Source organism: Marmota flaviventris, chromosome 2 (assembly GCF_047511675.1).
Source record: "Marmota flaviventris isolate mMarFla1 chromosome 2, mMarFla1.hap1, whole genome shotgun sequence".
Taxonomy (NCBI): Eukaryota; Metazoa; Chordata; class Mammalia; order Rodentia; family Sciuridae; genus Marmota; species Marmota flaviventris.
The window spans coordinates 124,092,498-124,116,293 of NC_092499.1; the positions used below are offsets into that span (position 1 = coordinate 124,092,498).

General features: G+C 34.7%; 1 protein-coding gene across 16 annotated transcripts in view; it reads left to right on the forward strand.

Moving 5' to 3' along the window:
* Window positions 1-23,796, forward strand: part of Zfand6 (zinc finger AN1-type containing 6) — a 71,725-nt gene that overhangs the window by 37,218 nt on the left and 10,711 nt on the right. For 5 of the 16 annotated variants that reach the window (XM_071608549.1, XM_071608546.1, XM_071608550.1 and 2 more), the window contains 6 exons: window positions 7,895-7,972; window positions 10,832-10,953; window positions 18,638-18,808; window positions 19,212-19,320; window positions 20,505-20,605; window positions 23,342-23,425. In XM_071608549.1, coding sequence (XP_071464650.1) covers window positions 18,655-18,808; window positions 19,212-19,320; window positions 20,505-20,605; window positions 23,342-23,425 — 448 coding nt within the window. In that variant the 5' untranslated portion in view covers window positions 7,895-7,972; window positions 10,832-10,953; window positions 18,638-18,654. Of the gene's footprint in view, window positions 1-7,894; window positions 7,973-10,831; window positions 10,954-18,637; window positions 18,809-19,211; window positions 19,321-20,504; window positions 20,606-23,341; window positions 23,426-23,796 lie in introns of those variants that run through there. The other 11 variants (XM_071608547.1, XM_071608556.1, XM_071608557.1 and 8 more) reach the window with 5 other exon arrangements.

Sequence of the window (23,796 nt, forward strand, 5' to 3'; positions counted from 1 at the left end):
TTTAACCAGGGGCACTCTACCTCTACCACTTAGCTATCCCCAACCCTTTTTATTTTTTATTTTTGAGACAGGGCCTTGCTAAGTTGCCTAGGCTGGGCTGTATCCTTCTGCTTCAGCCTCTTAAGTAGCAGGGATGGGTGTGTATAAGTATTCATGGATGATTTAAGCCTTTCCAAATGAGTATTTTGACCAGCCAACCATAAAGATATATTTTAGGAATATGAAGTTTGATGTTAATGCAGAAAATTCTTCCTGAAAATAATTTAATAATACAATCAGAGAGAACATATACTTCAAAATAAAGGAACTCTTGTTCCCTAAATGCAATTGAAAGTTTTTTAAACTTGACAATTTTTACTTTTAAAAGTACTTTAAATAATATAAATCCTTATTGAAGAAATAGAGGGAAAATTTTTTTCTTTATTACTAAAAGCTATCATCTCAAGAATCCATTTGGGAAGGTGTCCGGGTTTCTCTACTTTTTTTTTTTTTTTTTTTTCTTCCTGGACTTTAGGAATGAGACTCTAAATTGAATTCCATTCCCCTTTAGAGCAGTGCATGGTCTATACAGATGAAATGTTTTTGTTTTTTTTAAATGTTGTATTAAGCAGAATGATGAGCATGTAAATAATAATTTACAAGATTTTGTTAACTGTTTAGTGAGGCATGGAGTAGAAGGGATGTTATTTGCATGGTGCATTTACACTTAAGTGAAACTCATCTTTACTATCACAAACTTTATCTTTAATATCACAAATGTGTCAACTGAAAGAAAATAAAAACAGATGCTCTTTAGAATCACTGAATGAGAAGACATTTAGATGCATATTAAGAATGTACATAAAATATTGATGTTTTATGAAAGTAGTCAAAGGGTATGTGGCAGCTGCATTGAAAAAGTCAAAGGTTTCTGTTTACCCCATCTTTGCCTCTCTGGATTGGTCAGTAGATACACAATACTATGTGAGTCTCCAGAGGTTATTTAGTTCCTAATCTTTCTGTAACCCTAAAAAAGAAATATTGTAATCTTCTTGTTTAATGATGGCAGGCCTCACTTTAATGAAGTTTTTTAAGGTCTGTAATATGAGATTTAACTCTCTGTTCACAGACATTTGGCATTTCACTTGTAAAGCCAAGTTTAATTTTGTGCTGCTGTTTTGCTTATAGTACTTACCAGTATTCTTCCCTCTCTTTTTTAAATAGTGTCAAAAATAAATAAAATTCAAGGTGAAAGAAGCCTTTGGAACATATTCATGAAACTTTGATTTTAAAATGAGATTAGACAGGATATACAATGGAAAAGTGAAAAGCTTTTATAGCTTTGGGACATTTGGGAGAAAATTGTATGATAGTAAATTGGTACCAAATTTCCCTTTTCTCCTTTTATCTCTTTTGAGATGATTCCTGTGTTCTATATTACTCTTCTATCAAGGGTGTGGAGGAAAATGCTATGAAGGTGGTTAACTGGGATAGAAGTACATGTGAGAGTGTGTGAGCATGAATATGTAAAACTCTTCCACTTTGACCCCTCTTGTCCTGTCCTACCGTGTACCTTAACACATAACTTAGACTTCTCATTCCTGGGCCCATTTCTATGACAGAATTTTACCTGTTTTTATAAATGAATTTTAGCTTCTTTTTCTGTTGTTTCTGCAGGATGACTAAAATGGAGTTCCTAAGCTGTGGTAAAGCTCAGGACATGGTTAAGTCAGGCTGCCTGGTTTCGGACCCTAGGTGTTCCTTTTAACAGCCAGATGATATTGAGCAAATCATGTAAAACTTACTGTGCCTCAGTTTTCTCATCTGTAAAATAAATACAGTAATAATTTACTACCTGATAGGGTTGTTGTAAACTTGTAAGCATCAACACTTACAAACTATGATTAATATTGTTAAACCTATTTTCTTTTAAGAGGAGGAATACTAGATTGCATTTTATAAATCCTCGAAGCAACAGATTATAATTAAGGCTTCAGGATTAAGAATCTGGAAATCACAAAGTAGGGTATTTTCAATTAAAACATCTTGAGAAACTTCCTCAGCACAGTAGAAATTTTACTCCTCTGCACTCCTAATCTCTATTTGATACATGCATTAGTCCTATTTCACATCCTCCCTAGCCATGGGTGGCTAAATGGCTACTGTGTTGGACACTAGATAAAGTATATACATTAAGCATGATGTTTCTGTTTGTCTGGAACATGAAAAATGGACTCTTGTATTGGCTCTAACTCAATAAAAGAAGAGAAAGGGAAGCAAAAGTACTTTCTTCAGGAATTTTGGAGAAAGTTAGGTCTATTTTCTCTGGGTTTTAATAAAGTGATTTTTAGGCAGTTTGTAAAATTCATTGTAATGTAGTTGAAGTTATTTTAAGTAAAGTATTATTAACAGATAAGTTAAACAATATTGCATGTATTGATATCTGTCAGTGACTGCTTTTTGTATTAAAGTGAGCAGTCTGTGTGCTTTATGAAAATAAAAATTGTAATATTTAGATGTCAGAGTTCTTCCTAATCTAGAAGTACCTTTGAAAGTTGGTCATGTTTTATGTGATGTATTAGAATCTTTCTAGAAGGCTGAAATTTCAGTTAGAGGTCGTAATTGTAAGAGAATCTTAACTGTTTTGAATGATCCCATTAAGGGCTAAAAGTAGTCAATTTCACCATGATAATTCACTTTATGTTTAGAACTTTGTACATATTAAGGAAGTTACCAAGGGTAGAAACATGGTCTTACGTTCTCGAAGAAATTGCTGTTTACTAGATTTTAATCAGGAACCAGAACATATGGGAACAGAAATCCATTTTAACTGAAGAAAGAAAAAGGGAGAGTTATTAAAAAGAGTTATGTGTCTGGAATTCTGTCTTTTCCCTGCCCCAGTCCCTGATTGTAGGTTGCTTCATTGGGGCAGGTATTCACTAGGCCTAATTAACTTTTCTAGAGGGATTATCTCTGGTTCCAAAAGGACATCAAGAGCAAATAGGGTTGTTGTAAACTTGAGTAAGCATCAACACTTACAAACTTCTAACGGATTGTATTAGAAGGGAATGTTAGCAAGGAGGCAATGAGTAATTTTAACTTCTCAAGTTGTTAAAAAGAGGGGTGTGTGTGTGTGTGTGTGAGAGAGAGAGAGAGAGAGAATATGACCACTCTCCTATAAACTTGGTAAGGGCTTAGTTTATAATAATAATGATGAATTGACATTTTCAATGAGTGCTTACTAATATATATAATTGTGTAGTATCCTGATCCTATTTTTTTAATTTAGGGGAAAAGTGAAGAATTTAGTGAGATAAATTAGTGATCTTTGGGTACTCAAGAGTATCTCAATTCAGAGGTGGGGTGGCTGCTTTAGTCACTGACCTAGTGACCTTGTTGTATTCTAAAAGGTTCATGAAAATATATGGACTCTACTTTAAGACTGGCTTACTGTTAATTGTTACGGGTGTGCTCTTTCTTTGGGGATTTCAGGGGTTGTGGGGGACTGGTGATTGAACTCAGGAACACTTGACCACTGAGCCAAATCCCCAGCCCTGTTTTGTATTTTATTTACAGACAGGGTCTCATTGAGTTGCTTAACACCCTGCCATTGCTAAGGCTGGCTTTGAACTCAATCCTCCTGTCTCAGTCTCCTGAGCCACTGGGATTACAAGTGTGCACCACTGCACCCGGCATGGATTTGCTCTTAATCAAGGACTTAAAATAGAGTTTGAATTTTGAACTTGTTTCAAATTAAATCTCTTATGGAAAGTTGGTTTGTGAAAATACTAAAAACGAATGTATTACTTGAAGCAGAGATTTGTGGCCCAGTTTACCCAGTTCCCCCCCCCCCGCCCTTTATGAAGGATTGCCTAAATGATGTATGTAAGTGTGTGCATATCCTTAGATGCTTTAAGATTTTATTTGTAAGTCTTGCTCCTTGTAAAGTGTTACCTGAAGTTGGCCATGATACTGTTGGTTTATATAGAAAAGTGGTACCAGAAACAACACTAGAAATTTATATTTTACCTTGCAGATATTATAGACCATATCCATATTGTATTCTACCAATGAACACTTAGGTGAAGTGTTGTTCTGCTACTTAGGTCAAGATTTAATTGTATTCCTCCTAAATAATTGATTTTGTTGTTCTTAGAATATTGTGCCTTCTAACCAGTCATATCTGTCTTTGTGTTAGATGCTAAGAGGAATAACATCAGCTGAATAGCTTCTAATTATCAAATAGGCCCCTATGGGCATATTACATTTTGCTTATTGACAATATTTCTAATATCTTTTTTACCATTTTCCCTTGGGTTGACCATTTTTACTGACTTTTGATGTTGTCATGCAGCATGCATTTTAAAGTCACTTTGAATTCTTTGCAGAACAATATGAGGTATATAAAAATGATAGTATGTTGTAGAGGCACTTGTTGAGCTCTTCTTCCTGTTTTAGGTGATGGGATTTCCTCTTGCCTGCAGGTTTAAATGTAGAATCCTTATCATGGATACTAAACTTTCATGATGTGGCTTTATTCCGTTTCTAGGATCATTTCTTAACCATACTATATTCCAAGCATACAGAATTCTCCTCAGATAGACTATATTTACACGTCACCTAATGATTGGGATATGTTCTGAGAAATGAGTTTTTGGACACTTTCACCATTCAGCACGAGCAAAATGTACTCACACAAACTAAGATGGCTAAGACTTCAACAGGTGATAAAATTTTATGCCCTTGATGAGCAATGGGTAAATAAGGAATCTTGGATTTATGATTACAGCTATTAGTAAATACTAGACAGTTTGCTACTTTCTCTCTAATTATAAACTGCTTATGTTTGACTTTTCAGCCACCTAAATCTGTACTAAGCTTCGTATTGCTATTTGTCATAATGTGTTTTCTGCCAAAACTGCCCCCACTTGATCTTCCTCAAATTCCTATGAATTAGAAAAGACAGGTATCACACCTATCCTCATATGAGAAACTTGAGGCTGACCTTTTATTTATAGTAAGTGATAGAATTGGAACCAACTTTTAGTCCTTTTTTTTTTCACTGTGCCATATATCAAGTTGACCCTATGTGTATGAAAGTTGTTTTGTAATGACTTACAGTTATGCCTCTTTTCAAGATGTTTATTATCCATTTCCCAAAGTATTATATTTTAACTAATAAAAGAGAAGTCAAGTTCTGGACTATCTTGCAGTCATTTTGAAGTCCTTTCAAAAATATTGCTATGAAGTTAGAGTGCTGTATTTCAAACTTTGTAATTTGGTGTTTCTTAGCAGTTTAGCATTTTGTATTTTTGTGATTTGTGATTTTGGAATTACATATATACCTATACAGGTACATGAAATCAGACATTAATATTTCTGTTCTAGTACCTGCATTGATCCTTTTTTTTTTTTTTTTTGAGCTGGGGATTGAATCAAGAGCCTGGCACATGCTGAGCACGCATACACTCTACCACTGTGCTACATTCCCAGGCCCCTACATTGATCCTAGAGAGCAGAACCATGTGTCATAAACTTCTGTCTTTTATAGTGCCTTGCAGAGCAGTAGACATCACAAAGAAGTCTATTGAGACATCCTTGAACAAAGAGCTCTGTAATAAAAGACAGTAAAACTGGCTTACAGCCATGGAATTTTGTTATGTTTTTCCTGATATTTCTAACCAAACTAATTTTGAAATCTTTCGTTTATTCGCCCAGTGTTTGAGTACCTTCTACATGCCTGGCACTGATCATAGAGGAGGAATTGCCAAAACCTGTGGTCTGCTAATCAAATCTTTTCAGTTACATTTTATTGTAAATAGAAGTTTTATTGGAACACAGCTACATCCATTTCTCCACAATTGTCTGACTTCTTTTTCACTACCAAGGTGGATTTGAACAATTGTAACAGAGCCAGCATGGCCCACAAAATCTAAAATACTTACTGTTTGGTGCTTTAGGAAAGGAAAAATTTACAGACCTAATCTAGAATGCTGCAGTTACAACTCTTTCAAACTAGATAATTGTTTTTTGTGTTAAATTCGGTGTTTTTGTTTTATATTACAGTCTCTCTGGCCTTAAGAGACTTCTTATTTATTCATTAGTCATATTTCAATTCACAAAAGATGACATTTATTATTATAAGTAACTGATAGTTGTTTACTTCTCAATTTGTATAGATATTTATTTCCTCACTAGGCTTTTTCTCTGAAATGGGAGAATGATTTAGTAGCTGTGAGCCTAGAGTCTGTACAAAGGTAGACTTCAATTTGTGGTACATAGATGGGAAACTAGAATGAGGAAGGATTTTTTTTACTCTGGGGTACCAAGATCCCAGAGTAGATCAAAGAGGTAAAGCAGAGTGTTATCTGTATCAGGATTTAATAAAATTAATAATTTTGTTTCATCAAGAATATGCCTGAATGAAACTTTCTGTGAGGGTATGGTAATAAAGAATATAATGACTACTAGAATAGTTTAGTGCTCTGCCTTCATCCATGCTAAGGTTCCAACTCTTTTTTTTACCCTCTTGTTTTAGCGTAAATACCAACAAAATGAAAAAGATAAAGTTCTTGCTATTATGAAAAACACTTTGACCTCCTGGATCTCTGAAAGGATCTTAAGAATCCCTGGGGGGTGCAGAGAGACCTCTGGAGTTGACTTAGAGGGTACACTCCAGCCAGACTGCTCCTGTTAAATCCCAGCTCTGTCATTTACTAGCTGAATGACCTTGAACAGTTTCCTCAACTACTCGGCCTCAGTTTTCTTGTTTTTGAAATAAAGATGGTGATAATATTAACATCATAGGATTATTATGAAGAAACTGATATTTATAAAGTGCTTTTAGAATAGGGCTTGGTACACAAGGCACTATGTAAATATTGTGTTTTATTGTTGTTACGTGTTGGGGATTGAACTGAGCCTCCTGTATCCTAGGCAAGCACTTTACCACTGAGCCACATTCCCAGCCCTATAAATAAGTTAAGCCAATTATTTCTGTTGAAAGTTTTTACTGAATTTCAAGGGAGCAAGAAGAGATTTAAATTTAGAGAATGACAGTATTAAACTAAAAAATCTTGAGAGAGAATCATTTACAAATGTTGGAAACCAAGTAGGAGATTTGCCTTAAAGGGTAGAAGAGAGATTCCTTAGAATGGTTAGGACAAGGAGGTGAAGCATTGTTGAACGGCTGCATGAAAGCCATGGTTATGTGGCTTACAAGCTTTAGGGTCAAAGAAGAAGAAATTAAAGAGAAGGTTATGTGTATAGATTTTATGTATTACAGATCTTATTTTATGTTGAGTTCTGTATGGTGTTTTTGAGAAGAAATTTTAATGAATGTCCATGGATATGGAAGCCAGTGGGAAATTTTGAGTGGGTTTCCCTCCTTTTTTTGCAAAAGATATTAAGTGGCCTTGTGTAGGTAAAAACTATGTCTTATTCTTCAAGGTAAGCAATACAGAACCAAGGGCAGTTTTGAGAACATAAAATTGACTTACAACTTAAATTTCACTCATAAAATTACTCTTTGAGGGCTGGGGACATAGTTCAGTTGGTAGAGTGCTTACCTCGCATGCACAAGGCCCTGGGTTTAATCCCCAGCACCACAAAAAAAAAAAAAAATTTACTGTTTGGTATATGCTAAATTAGGCAGATAGCTAAATGAACCCATTTCTAAATGAATTCAATTGGAAAACATGCTCAAAAGCTTAGAGCATGAGGCTAGGCATCTTTGTCCAGTGCACAAACTGTATAACCTATGTTATTCCAACAGATCCTGCTAGCAGGGTCTACTCTCTTAATAGCAAATTCAGTTTCTTTAATTTTATTTTTGTGGTACTGGGGATCAAACTCAGAGGCACTTTATCAATGAGCTATATCCCTAGCCCTTTTCATTTTTTTTGTTTTGAGACAGGGTCACACTTAAGTTGCCAAGGATGGCCTCAAACTTGTGATCCTCCTGCCTCAGCCTCCCAAGTAGCCAGGATTAAAGGTAAATGCACTACCATGCCCAGCCAAATTCCATTTCTTTAAAATGATTCTTTTTAGTTTCTTGCCTGTTAGCGGCAGTGTGCTGGCAAGGTGACAGAGCAGTTTCAGTCATGCATTCAACAAATATTAAGTGCCTGACCATTTGCCAAGCCTTATTTTAAGCACCAGTAAACAAAATTGTCAAAAACCCCTTTCATTATGAAGGTAATGTTTTAGAGGGAAGACAGAATAAGTTTAATTTAATAGTAAATTAAGATAAAGGCATTAAAGAATAATAATACTGAGAAGGCTTATAAAGTACAGTGGGGGTAATTTTAAGTAGGGTATTGAGAGAAGGTCTACTTGAAAAGGTGATGAGCAAAGACTTAAGGGGAATGGAGAGAGTTTAGTCATAAAAATTTTGGAGAATAGAAGGAATCAAGTACAAATGTCTTGAGATAGGAACATACTTGACATGTGTTTAATAGAGACAACTAGAAGGGGGAGGGGTGCTGCAGATTGTGAGGATCCCTTTAGTCATGGTTAAGAGTTGCTTTTACCCTATGTGAGTTAGGAAACCATTGGAGGATTTTGAATAAGCAACCAGTGTGATTTGGTTTATATTTTACTCCAAATCACTGGCTGCTCCATTGAAAATAGACTATTGGAAGGCAAGCACAGAAGCAGAGACATATACCAGTAACTATATTAGTCATCACTTGCTGCATAACAGATTAGTGCCTGGAAGCAACTAAGTTTAAAACAACATTTTGTTAAATGTTTTTAAAGATGCTTAATCTCTTCCTTTCCTCTTCCTTTATCTTTCTTCCTTCCTCTTCTTCTTTTCCCTGATGTAAATTCAATAGAAATCTAAATTAACATATTAAGTTGTTTTTTAAGTAAAATTTAGTAAACTAGTGGGGTGTGGTGGTACCTACCTATAATCCCAGTGATTCCAGACATTCAGAAGACGGAGGCAAAAGGATCGCAGAGTTTGAGTCTGGGCAACTTAACAAGACACTTTTCTCAAAATAAAAAGGGCTGGGGATGTGGCTCTGTGGTAGAGCACCACTGGGTTGCATCCCTGTTACAGCCTGCCCGTCCTCCCCACCTCCCTTGCTCCCAAGATGAACTTAATCTAAAATTTGTGTGGAAGTGCAAAGAGCCAAGAATAAGAATAACCAATGAAATCATGAGTAAGAACAATACCAGATATCTGAATCTTGTACTAGATATCCTTAGCAGACAGTTTGATTCTTAGTAATTAATTCTAATATTCCTAAGGATATTTTTAAAACTCTAGTAATTTAAAACAGGATAGACAAATTGATCAGTTAAAGAACTGAGAACCAAGGAAAAGAGCCATTCATGTGTGATACCTGGGGATGGAAAAAGATGAGAATGGGTTATAATAGGAAAAGGATGATCTTTTCAGTAAATATTTTTTGGTCAATTACATATCCTATGGGGAAAACAATGAATCTTAAACACCTGTTTCGTTTCATACCAAAAACAAAAACCTGATAGATTATGTATCTAAATATGAAAGATAAAATTAAAAAATTGAGAAGAAAATATAGAATGTCTTTATGACCTTGGAGTAGGCAAACGTTTATTTAAAATAACATCTAAAAGCACCATTAAAAAAAAAAAAAAAAAGAACATTTGTTAACAAAATCTAAATTAGATTACTTTGACCTAAGACACCAGAAGTGGAAGACATAGGGAGCAAAAGGGAAACAATACAACAAAAAACTTGCATAAAAATCTTTTTTTGGTGCTGGGGATAGAACCCAGGGCCTCATGCATTCCAGGCAAGTATTCTACCACTGGGCCACATCCCTAGCCCAGAAAATTTCAGGCACTTAACAAAAGAGGATACAGGACACCAAAATGGCTAATAAACATATACAAATGTGCTCAGCTGTATTAGACTTAATGGCAGGGAAAATCAGTAAGACTACATTGATATATCACTGTTTAGTTACAAGAATATTTAAAATAAAAAGGCAGATATGTTTATTTCTTAGGGCTTTTGTAACATTAATATAAACTGGATGGCTAAGTCAAAGAAATGTCTCCCTTGATTCTGGAGCCTTGAAGTCAGTATCAAGTGTTACTATATGTCTATCTTAAACCACTCCCTCTTCTTTGGCTCTTTATTCAAAGGATACATGTAATTCCACTTAGAGCTCACCTGGATAATCCAGATAAATCCTCTTCTCCAAGTTCTAAATGACATCTTTTGCTTTATGAAGAAGTATTTACAGGTTCCAGGAGTTTAGGACATGGACATGTTTTTAAAGCCACCATTCAGCCCAAAATAGCAGATAATACTAAATATTGGTGAGATGTGGAAGAACCTGAATGCTTATACGTTACTAGGAGAGTACAAATTTGTGTAACCACTTTGGAATGAATTAATAATATCCATATAGTGTATGACCCAGTGTTTCTACTGCTAGGTGTGTACCGAACCAAATTATGTATTTTTTCAGCCAGAAGATACATAAAATAACATTCACAATTGAAATATGAACTAGAAATTTCTAAAATTCCCATTAGTACTAGAATAGATTGTGGTTTCTTTGTACAGTAGAATGTGCTGTATAACAATAAGAATGAATAAATTACTATTAGACAAAACAGAATGGTTGAATCTCATGAATAATTTGAGAGAAGTCAGACACAAAATGTGTATATGTGGTATCTGCCAATAGGAAAGTGAAATTGGTACTTACTGGAATTAACTTTCGGGTTTCTTATTATGTGACCTAATATGTTGGAAATGATGCATTAATTATTTGCTAGGAAAGAATATGTAGTATCCCCATAGATATTGTCCTCATGTTAGCCAGACTCGCGCCTTTTTGTCTTTCAGCCCAAGCAACAGCAGGAAAGAAAATCTGACATAGGGAACTGGGGACTGCTATACAGAGAGAACTACAAAACATCCTCAGTACAGTAAGAATCCTAATCCAAAGTACCTGTTCTTATAACAGAGTGAGTAGTATTTCTCCCAAGTGTTTTATATCAAGATGTATTTTGTTATCTATTTACTTTATGAACTTTCCTAGATTTTTTGTTATCTCTGAAAACAAACTATTATATGGGCAATATGTGTATGTTCTTGGCGCCCCCTTAACCTCAAACATAAAAATTATAGAAGGATGTACCATAAATTGCTCCCTCTGGGATCTCCATTTGCTACAATTACAGAGAATTATCCAATTTTTAAGTGGTTAATTTTCTGTGATTAAATAAATGCAGAGGGTAGGAGAGGCTTTTCTTACCTCTTCCAGTAGTGATTCAGAGTTTATTTTTCAATAACAATTTTTTAAAAATTGCTGACCAACAAAACATGACTGAGCTAGATTTAATCCAAGTTGGCCAGTTCACAGTTTCTCTGGACTAATTCATCATTGTAAATTATGTTTCCTGCAGGAGGAGAAAGCAGTGAAATGAAAAAAATATGCATGTCAGGGCTGGGGTTGTGGCTCAGCAGTAGAGAGCTTGCCTAGCACATGCAAGGCCCTGGGTTTGATCCTTAGCACCACATAATAATAAATAAATAAAACAAAGGTATTGCGTCCAACTACAACTGAAAAATAATTTTTTAAAAATGCATGCATTTTATAATTGCCTTAGGCTATTAGTCATTCTTACTGAATAGCTGTTTCAGTATAGAAGTTACGAGTACTGCAGAGTAAAAACGGTTTTTCATGATGTTTTCTTCTCCTTTTCGATGGAAACTAATCATTTTTTGCTTAACATGAAAACTTTTAACAATAATGAAGTATGATTAGTAAAATATTTTGTAGGATTCATGTTAGGCATAAATGGGATTTGAAGAAGAGACCTAACAGTTTAGCTGGGAAATGAGTTGTATACTTAGTGAATTATACTGAGTACCCCAAGCGGTGGTTCTGGCGAGTTCTTTAGGAAGATAGAGCTGATTTCCTGAAATACGATTGTTATAGGCAGAGAGCAAAATGGACAGCATTTACTAAGAAAGGAGCCTTATGAGTTAAAAACTTGTTTCTTTTGGGGGGCCTGGGGTGGGTACTGGGGATTGAACTCAGGGGCACTTGACCATTGAGCCACATCCCCAGCCCTATTTTGTATTTTATTTAGAGACAGGGTTTTACTGAATTGCTTAGCGCCTCGCTGTTGCTGAGGCTGGCTTTGAACTTGCAATCAATCCTCCAGCCTCAGCCTCACGAGCAGCTGCGTGCACCACTGCACCCGGGTAAAAACTTGTTTCTAGGAATGAGCATGAGTTGGGTGGGAACCAAACATCCTCTACTTTCAGGCAGAGCAGAATAAGAGCTATTATTGAACTTCTTCTATGTGCTAGGCACTACGTTGATGCTTTCTGTATGCATTCTTTAATCTGGTTACATAAATAATTTAAGTGCCCTCTTGGGGATTTGAGGCTAGAGAATTTTAGTAACCTGTCCAAGGTAATAAAACAGCAAAACTGGAATTCAAACTATTGCCAGCCTGACTCCCAGGCCATTCCCTTTTCACACATTGTACTTTCCAGGAAAATTTGGCTGGTTGGGGTAAATTATGGAGAGCATGTTTGATATGTTGACTACTCCTCCTGGGGGCAATTATTATAAAATAACAGAAGTAGTATGATGAGAACTGGCCATTCCAGGAGAGGGTTAAATAAGTGGATTGGGAGAAAGGATAGTAAAACAAAGGGAAAAAATAAGTAAAATAACACAGGAGTTATACATACAGCCTCTGGGTTCCATCTTCAGCACAAAACAAGCAAACAAAAAACAACAACAAACAAAAATCTTGTCTGTGTAAAGTGAGAAGACTTAAAAGTTGGAATGGGAAAGAGCATAAAAATTACTAGAACTTGATGACTGAACACTAGGAAATGGAGCGAAGGGAAATAAATTTAATTGACATGTTGCCATTATAATTGAGTTTATTTATTTGTATTCATTCATTGCTATTCTTTTATCAGAATTTTAAGTTGGTAATAAATTTTCTTCATACGATAAGAACTTCTTTGGTAAAAAGATGTAAAGCAAAAACAAATTTTCTTGAGAGCCACTCAAGTGTGGGTGGTGTACACTTCTAACCCAGTGATTCAAGGATCATAAATTCAAGGCCAGCCCAGGCAACTTAGGGAGAACCCGTCTCAAAAAAATAAAAAATGCTGGGGGTGTTGCTCAGTGATAGAGTGCCCCTGGATTCAATCCCCAATACTGGGGTGGTGAAGGGGAGTGGTTACAGCTAATAAAAGCTGTATAATGTCTTAAGGTTAAATAAATAAATTTTAAATAATAAGACTTCATGAATGCTCGAAGGATTGTAGATTTTTTAGAGATATGGACAGTCATTTTCTCATTTTTAAGTTCAGTAAAAAAGATACGGACATAGCTACTTGCTAGATGTGTGATTTGGGGAAAATTAAGACTTTTTGAGTATCATTTTTCTCATTTTTTTTAAATGGTGCTCAGGCCTGTAATTCCAGCTACTGAGTAGGCTGAGATTGGAGGAGCAGAAACTTGAGGACAGCCTGAGCAATTTAGAGAGATCCTTACTCAAAAAATAACACTAAAAGGTCTGGAGGATGTCACTAGGTGGTAGAAGGTTCCTTTGTTCAATTCCCAGTACTTATTGGATGGAGGGAGAAGAAGGAAAGGATATCAATAGCACCAACATGGAGTGTTCTTGAGGGGATTAAATGATAGATAAGTAAAATAAAAACAGTTCCTGCCCCATAGTAAACTCTGAATAACTACTTTGAGTGTTATCTAGGTTGTTAGAGGGAGTAATGAGTTATGAATTTAATTATGAATGTAATAAAGTATCTGAACTCATTTTATGAATTCACTTCCATTCACAGAATTTTTAATAATTATGCCATGCTGATCCATTTTCTTCTAGTAGAGCATTTGCACTCTGTCTCCTTAGATTTGCAGCTTTAGAATCCCACTGCAGCAGTTATGGAATTGTTCTACCTTCTTCTTTTTCTCTCTGATCATTTGAATGCCAACTGGTGTGTTCTGTAAGTTGTTTACTTACCAAAAAGTTACACCACCAAGGGCCGTCAGGATTTCCATTTTCTCCATAGCTATTCTATCCATACCGTTATACATTCAGATAAACTAAGTCACCCTTTCATGGCTTTGGATCTTTCAGAATCTTCTTAAAAGGTACTGGTTTTTTGTCCTAAATGATGAATAAACAGGTTAGTTTTGAGTTTTTATTTTGTTTTTTTTGTTTGTTTTTTTCATGAAATCCTTTGTGCCTTTTGAGTTATAATCATTGTTAATTTGTTGCTATGCAAGGCATTTTGGCTTGGGAAAATTGCTAGAGTTACATGGCTTTGAATTTCATTCTTACAAAGCAAGTATTATGGTAGAAAAGCTTTTTGATGGTCTTATTGTACTTTTTATCTTATTTTACTTTTTAAAAAAAATTTATTTTTTATTGTAGTTGGACACAATACCTTTATTTTATTTATTTATTTTTATGTAGTACGAGGATCAAACCCAGGGCCTCGTACATGCTAGACGAGTACTCTACTGCTGAGCCACAACCCCAGCCCTATCTTATTGTACTTTTTATCTAATGTTTACTTGTGGTTTATATAGAAGTATTTATCTATTACCCATCCCCTCAAGGAGCCCTTTTAGACTTTTTTTTTCCCCTTAAAAACTTGCCCCTACACCTCCATAAAATTTTCAATCCAAAGATAATACTGTGTATCTATTTATATATAGTGTATATGTCTATGTTCTATATATAAAGAGGAAGGGATTTTTTTTTGGTGTGCCTCCTTTCCTCAAAAAATTAGTGTTTGCCTCTTGGAGGTGCTACTGCCTATATTGAAAATGCACATTTTGTTGCAGCAATTAATTCTCAAAATTTTTGGTTTCAGGATCTTTCGTTCTCTAAAATTAGTGAATAATACCCTAAAGAGATTGTTTATGAGGAGTGTATCTAGAGTTATCCATCAGATTATAAATTAAATGGAGAAAAATTTTAAATACTTCTTTACTTTTTAAAAATTAATGGAAAATGTCCCCATCCCCCAAATACTCACACTTTTTAGTGATAAGAATGGCATTACTAACATTTTAGCAACTCTCTTTAAGGTCTGGCTTAATAGCAAGATTCTCATAGTTACCTTTGATTCAATCTGGTACAGTATTATAAAGCAAATCTGGTCTCATATGTAGTTGGAAAAGGAAAAAGGTTTTCATATAATAGAGGTAGTTGTTTGATACTACACTAAAACTTGACAGCTGCTAGTTTTGTAAAGAATAGTTGCATTGTGGAATCTGAAACCACATAAAACCTTTTTGACCTATCCTTGACATCTTTTACTTCAAATGGATTTTTGTACCATCACACATTGGATACTTTGAAAATACTACTTTACTGACTTATGCAGATCTTGCATATATTGATTTAATATTGACTAATTGCATTTCATTAATATCACCACCAATATCACCAGAAACATTCAAAATGTTAAAGACTTGTCAAGCCTTTTTTCATTTGAATGCTTGAATACTGTCCTTGAAAGTGAATATTATCAGTTTTGACAGGTGCACTTCATTCGTTTTCAAGAATATCTCCATATACTGCAGTCCAAATAACTAGTTTAACATTATTTCCATGTGAAAAGGTAATTCAGCCAGCTCACAATATAAAGAGTTGCACAAATGTTTTTTTCTTCAGTCATATTTCTCTGTTCAGTAGTAGTGGTTCATGCGTGCATCCCAGTTAGCTACACAAAATATTAATAAGACTCATGTGTTCAAGACAAGATTTAAAGAAATTATTATATGTATTTTTGTATCAGTACCGAAGATTGAACTCAGGGGTGTACCACAGAGCTACATCCCCTGTCTTTTTATTTTTTTTATTTTTTTGAGACAGGATTTTGCTAAATTGCTGAGATTGGTGTCAAACTTGGAATAATCCTGCTTCATCCTTCCAAATAATTGGGATTACAGGCAATCACCACTGTCCCTGTCTAAAATTAATACTTTTTACTGTTGAGTGTAGTGGTGAAGAAGTACAGTTTGATGCCACTGACTTGTTTGGGCTCCTTGATAAGGAAGGCTCCAGCTGTTTTATCCACCTTGCTTTTATACCACTAGTGCACATGTCAGTATGGTGAGAAAGACAACTTGTTATTCTGAAAAGTTTTGACCTTTGTAATCGGTTGTTAACCACACTTTGAATGTGGACTTTGGTGTATCCAGACTACCTGGATTGAAACCCAGCTCCATCACTTATTATTTGCTTCATAATGACCCAGTTATCCTGATAACACAACTAGGTAAACATTATAAAAAAGAAAGCTATAAGGGCTATGGTTGTGGCTCAGTGGTAGAGCACTTGCCTAACATGTGAGGCACTGGGCTCAATCCTCAACACCACATTAAAAAAATGCATAAATAAAGTACAGGTATTATGTCCATCTACAATCAAAAAAAAAAAGTAAAAGAAAGCTATAGACCAATATCTTTTAGGAATATGGACCAAAAAAAAATCAAAATATTAGACATTAGCTTTTCTATATCACCATCATTATATTTTAATTTGATAGTTATTTATAGGAGTGCAGGATAGGGAGGAATCTGAAGTAGCATATGTATAAAAAAGATTGTATGAATTCTAAAATGATTTATTCATGGAGTAAGAAAGGTGCTTGTCAAAATCGCAAATTAGGGCTGGGGTTGTAGCTCAGTGGTAGAGCGCTTGCCTAGCATGTGTGAGGCACTGGGTTCGATTCTTAGCACCACATATAAATAAAATATACATTGACAACTAAAAAAATATTTTAAAAATCTCAAATTATATTCCTACTCTAAAGATCTAAATACTAAACAGTTTTAGGACATTTCTTTTTAAAGGCAAATATTAAGCTTATCATTTTTTCCTTTTGTAATCCAGTCAAATGCTTTTATTATTCTTGGTTCTGAAATTTGCATTAAATACCCATTACCCATCAGCTGTATTTTCAAACAATTTAGGATAAAGGTAAACCTGATAACAGTGAATTGTGAATTCTTTCCTTAAGAGTTTATCAATTCAAGAAAATTTCAGTTGCAAAACATTTTCCTCCTTTGGTTTTTCTCATTCTTCATGATCTTTGAACATAATACTCTCTGCTATATACGTACACCCATTTTGGAGTAACCTTCATTTAGAGGGTGGTTGTTTTTTAATAAGGAAGAGCTTGTTATTACCGTCTGTCATGTTATTCATGCCAAAGAACCAATTGCTGTATGGGAGAAATAGCACATGGGGTTCTTCCATCTGCTATAATTGATTATTGCCTTCATGTGGTTCCCAAATATTTCCTGAGTCACAGCATCACTTGACTGATGCCTCTGTCACATTAACTTTTAGTTTTTAAAATTTTAAATACTTAAAAAAATAAATTTTATTTCTAATTAGGCAAGTAGTATCTTCATTTTCGGGAATCATGAAAGTACAGAAAAGGTATTAATCGGGAAAAAAAGTCATTAGTTTTGCCATCTGTGGATATGTTCATACTACCTGTTTTGATGATTGATTGATGTTCCTTTCATGCTAATTGGAAACATATATATGTTTATTTTTGTGGGGAGGGTTACTGGGGATTTAACCCAGGGGCACTCAACCCCTGAGCCACACCCCCAGCCCTTTTTATTTTTTATTTTGAGACCAAGTCTCGCAAAGTTGCTGAGGCTGTCTCAAACTTGTGATCCTCCCGCGTCAGCCTCCTGAGTCACTGGGATTATAGCTGTGCACCTTGCTCAATTGTATATATATTTCATATTGCAGCTTTTCATTCATTACCAACATTTTTTCCATCAGAAAATATTCTAAAATATTAATGACTGTATAACTTGTCACTAATATGTATCATGCTTTTTAAAAATCCATTCTAATGTTGAGCATTTAGGTTATTTTGAGTTTATCAATATTGTGAATATCCTGTGAAGCAAATGCCTTGTATATCATTCTTTGTTCTTTTTCTGATTATACTCTAGTTATTCTATAGAATTGCTCATTAAAGGAGAATGATTGAGAGCAACATTTGTCTTTTATAGGACTCATGAGGTGAATTGCAACATGCTTTCCAAAATGATTGAACCTATTTCTGATTTCATGAGCATTCTGCCCTATTCTCCATTTCTTCACCAGAATTGATATTATGTTATAGAATAAAGTATATAAATTAACAAGTGAATTTTGATCCAAAGTTTAAATGTTTAGAGATTAAATAGTGTAACATATAGCAAAACTTACGGTGTATTTTTCTCATTACTAGAAGAGTCCAACTGAACTATATTTAAAGAGTTTTTCTTAACTTCAGATAGGTCTTCAAACAGGTCTCTCACAGATTAAAAAAAAGAAAAGTACAAGTCTGTGCCAGAGTTGCTGATGTAGAAATAAATGATCTGTGATCAAGGAAATAAAAACAAAAACAGTTCTCTCTCCTAATGTAGAGTTGATTGGAGATAAAAGTTCAGTGTGCTGTTTGGTTTCTATATTCTATTAACTTTTGCCCTAGGTCTTGGGACAATTGTATAGAGTGGTTGGGAGGGAGGGGTGCATATGTGGGGTTTTGTCCTTTATTGTATAGAAAGCATATTAGGATAATTATGACTGAATTCTTGTGTCTGAGTTCTTTATTCTATATAAATTGCAGGTGTGCAACAGAGGAACATGGCTCAAGAAACGAATCACAGCCAAGTGCCTATGCTTTGTTCCACTGGCTGCGGATTTTATGGAAACCCTCGTACAAATGGCATGTGTTCAGTATGCTATAAAGAACATCTTCAAAGACAGAATAGTAGTAATGGTAGAATAAGCCCACCTGGTAAGTAATTCTGTAATTCAGCATATCATAATTAAAATACACTTGGTAGTCTGTTGTATCCAAGACCATTTTCGCTGTCACATTGTACTTGTATTACCATATTTATCTCAGTAACTCTTCTTTTACACATTGTAATAGTCATGGTGGAAAGTCAGGAATAAGAGTATCCTTACTCTGTAAATAGTGTAAAGCCATTCCAAGGTCTTATTTGCTGTGCTACAGAAACTCTTAGTACCTTATGAAAACAGAAGCATAATTCAAGTAAATATAGCTAACTTGGAAAGTAAAGTAATGGAGGAATATGGGCTATAAGATATAAGAGAACTTTTTTTTTTTTTTTTAAGATCAGTTATTGGGCTGTACATAGTATAGAACCACTAAAATGAATTGTGGTCTGTTACAGCAACTTCTGTCAGTAGTCTGTCTGAATCTTTACCAGTTCAGTGCACAGATGGCAGTGTCCCAGAAGCTCAGTCAGCATTAGACTCCACATCTTCATCTATGCAGCCAAGGTAAGGTGGACTTTCCAAATTGTAGTTGAAAAACTTATGAAAAACAAGGAACAAATTCTATTTTTAATCAATTTTATTAAGGAAACTATGTAAGTTACTTGAGGATTAACTGTCCTAAAATTATATCTGACTAATTAGAAAAAGGTTTTTATTGTTTTCACTTGGGAGTGAGATCTTTTAAGTCTTAGATTTCCTTTTCAAATATCTTTTCCTTTATTCTTCTTCATACTATATCCTGACCCACCCCTGAAGTCCTTTTGAAGACTTTTGAGTCAATTCTTTAAATTATAGTCTTAGTCTGAAAGTATTAGTACTTTGCATTTTAAAAATATTCTTGTTGGCTGGTTGTGGTGGCACACACCTATAATCCCAGTGACTCTGGAGGCTGAGGCAGGAGGATCACAAAATTGAGGCCAACTTTGGCAACCTAGTGAAACCCTGTCTTTAAGTAAATAAGTAAAAGTCAATAAATAATAGAGGGCTGGAGAGTGGTAGAGCACCCCTGGGTTCAATCCCTGGTACTGCAAAAAAAAAAAAAAAAAAAAAGTCTTAGCACAGGTTCTCTTTAATACCATTATTAGGTATTATATTTGGTACTTATAAAGAAAAATATGTTACAAAACAAAGAAGCCTGCATACAGAAACACTTGTTTCAGTTTTATTCTGTTAGGAATCAGTACATAAAATTTGTGCTCTGTTTCTTTTTTTGTAATTCATGAGTTATTCACTTGTGCTATGCCATAATATCATTTATAATTTTGCATTAGGATTCCTTGGATTCCTTGAATACATCTTTATCTGCTACTTTTTTTAGTAGTGCATTTACATGGAATTGCTTTGTTTCCAAAACACAAACTTCTAACCCAAATTAGTCTCCCGTTTCAAAGCTCTATGGTTATGGTATAAACAAGTGTGTTGGTGTTCTTAGTGATCTACTTAGGTAAGTTGACTTTTAACTTACTATGTTACTTTAGTTAATATTCATGTGTGGAGACCATTTTTTAAAACTGAAATAATGCTGGGATATGATGGTACACACCTGTAGTCCCGCATTTGGGAGTCTGAGGTGGGAGGATTGCTTGAGCCCAGGAGTTTAAAACCAGACTGCATCTCAAAACAAACCAAAAAATATATATATTTTTTCCATTAATAAAATAAAATTTAAAATATTTTTGCTTTTATAGCCCTGTATCAAATCAGTCACTTTTATCAGAATCTGTAGCATCTTCCCAAGTGGACAGTACATCTGTGGACAAAGCAGTACCGGAAACAGAAGATCTGCAAGGTTTGCATATGAACTACTAGCATGTAGTTTATCATTTATTAACTCTTTGAGTATTATACGCCAAACTCTAGCCTAAGCATATGTATTAAAAATTCCTCAATATTTATATGCTTTCATTATGAAGAGTATTTCAGGGCTGGGGTTGTAGCTCAGTGGTAGAGCGCTTACCTGGCGTGAATGAGGCACTGGGTTTGATCCTCAGCTAAATAAAGTTTTGGGGTTTTGTTGTTGTTGTTTTTTTTACAGAGAATATTCTATATTCTCAAGTAATTAATTGAATGAAATGTTGGGAATTTCACTTACATATAATTATATCAGCATAAATAGAAGATTCAGAATTTTAGTTTGAAAAATATAGGTTAATGACCATGTAAAAGTGTTATTCTCTTTTATTATTTTGGCCAGTTGAATTTTTAAAATATTTCTTCTCCAAGCAAAGGAATTTGGTTCTTTTGGTTTTTGACTTAGATTATTTGAGAAACTATTCTACTTGGTTGGCAGGCACCCCTCTTTCCCCATCTGTGACTTACAGTGCAGTAGTCACATTTAGTTACTTGTATTCACAAGTTGTGGTGCCTCTTGTTCTTTCCATGCTCTTTATATCCCAATACATGACTCAGAGTAATATGAGGAGACTTGAAAGTTTGTATGAAGGCTTTCTTAACAGGGACAGTACAGAGGAAAGGTCATTTAGGAGGCTTTTAAATAATCTCTTTTTAATTGTTTATGTTCTCCTAATGTGTTAGCCAAGGGTGGATACTCTGGAAAGGCACCCAGAGATGAGCAGTATGTCTATGTGGCATGATTTAAAGAGAAAAAAATGCCTTGACCAGTGACTATCCATTGTGCATGGTGTTGGGACGATAGTGACAGATATATCAGGCAACATTTGTTAAAGTTTGTTGAATTTTAAATTTAAATAAGTTAGCTAATTCTCCATTTTTATTTCATGCCCAACAAATGATTGACATAACTTGCCAATTTGCAAGATTTTGCTATAACAAACAAATATAGTATATGCCAACATAAGTAGTCTGATCTGCCTAGCATATTATAAATTTATAAATATGAATCATAAGTGAAAATTTTTTGTTTTTTAGTTAAACAGAAAAATTTAAGCCAAGTGTGATGTCACACATCTGTAATCCAAGCAGCTCAGGAGGCTGAGATAGGAGGATCACAATTTTGAGGCCAGCTTCAGTAACTTAGCAAGGCCTTCAGCAACTTAATGAAACCCTGTCACAAAATAAAAAGGGTTGAGGATATTATGTAGCTCAGTGGTAAAGTACCCCTGGGTTAAATCGCCAGCACCAAAAAAGTAATTTATTAAAGAAGGAAGGACAGAGATGGGGGATACTTTGAAAGCAGAAATAGGAAAAATGTCAAGATTCAGTTATTCACTGTATCAGAGAAAGAAAAAAAAAGAAAGAGAAGAGAAAGGGGGTCTCAAAGCTCCTGGTTTTATCATAATGGCAATGGTATGGTTTCTTTAGACAGGGAAGCCAAAAAGTTAGTATGGTTAGAGAAAATTTTAAAAAGTGAGGTGGAAATGATTAAATTTCAAACTTGAGAGAGCTCATTTGGAGGTATAGAGAGAGAAGTTGAAAAGGAAGAAAACAGGCTGCTAATCACAAAGATGTTATTATATCCTATGACAGAATCAATTTTAGAATTTTAGCTATGAAAAAAATTTTAAAGCTTAAGGATGCAATAATAATTGCTATACAGTTTGACAAAGAATAAAGACTGTAGGTTGGTGAACTAATAATATATGAAGTACTTTTATACCATTCTAGTGTATGGAAAACATAGTTTATTCCAGCTGTCTCTGAGTACAAAGGTGATCATGATGCCATATTAAAAGAAATTGTAGTCTTTTAAAAATTTAGGCTTGTTTTCTTCATGTATAACTTAAAGGACTTTTAAGTTGTATTTAACATTTTTTTGTTGTTTTTTGTTTGTTTTTTGAGACCATGGATTAAACCCAAGGACACTTAACCACTGAGCCACATCCCTAGGCTTTTCTTGTATCTTATTTAGAAAGAGGGTCTCACTGAGTTGCTTAGGGTCTAAGTTGCTGAGGCTGGCTTTTAATTTGCAATCCTCCTGCCTCTACCTCTCAAGCAGCTGGGGATTATAGGTGTGCACCACCACATCAGGCTAAGTTAAACTTTTAAGTGCCTTTTTTAAAAAAAGTCGGTCATTCATAATTTCAGCATAGCAAATACACAGACAAATCAAAATAATGAGCTTAAGAGATAAATATATTTTATATGCTGAAAACTAATAATAGATATCTAGGTATCAATACACACACATATATGCATGATTTCCCTGTTTGATAACAAATTCAGAGAATGTTTCTTCGTCTATTTTACTAGGTAGCTGAAAAGAAACATAAAAAGTCTCTTTGACTTAGTCAAATGATCATTGGAACTGAAAATGGACCCCAGGCACCCGACTAGGCCAGTATTCTTTCCACTAGATAGTTGTGCCTGTTGGACTGTGATGTGGATATGTTGGGTTATTGTTGATACATCCAGTCCCCTCTCGGTTCCCAGGACAGGATCAGCCATTTTGGCAAGCTACCCAGGTATCTGTTCTTTTCACTCCATATGTCTCCCACAAGGGAAATTTACTTAAACAGGAAGACCATCCCTAATGGAGTGCATATATGAGTAGCAGCTGTGTGCCTAAACAAGAATTTCCTAACATTTTTTTTTAATATTTCTTTAGTTGCAGACGGACACAATATCTTTATCTTATTTATTTATTTTTTTGTGGTGCTGAGGATTGAACCCAGTGCTTCACGCATAAGAGGCAAGTACTCTACCACTGAGCCACAACCCCAGCCCCAAGAATTTCCTAACATTTTTTTATTGGGGTTTTCAAAACAGCTTTTTTTCTCTACAAGTATTCTGCTTATAATTAGGAAATGCTGCCACCAGGTGGGTGGTACTACTTTCATTTTGGCTTTTTGGCTTTTTGGCTTCGAAGATTTTTTCTCAAGTTTAAATGAGAATTCAGTATTTGCAACATGTTTGTCATTTAATTATGCTTTTAATTTAAAAAAATAACAGTATCTCAGGTGGTGTCACTTAGGAATGTAGGTCAGATTTCTAGTTCACAAAAACTAGCTTTTATTGTTGTTTAAATACTTTAAAGCATTTTGACATACTCAGAACTATCAC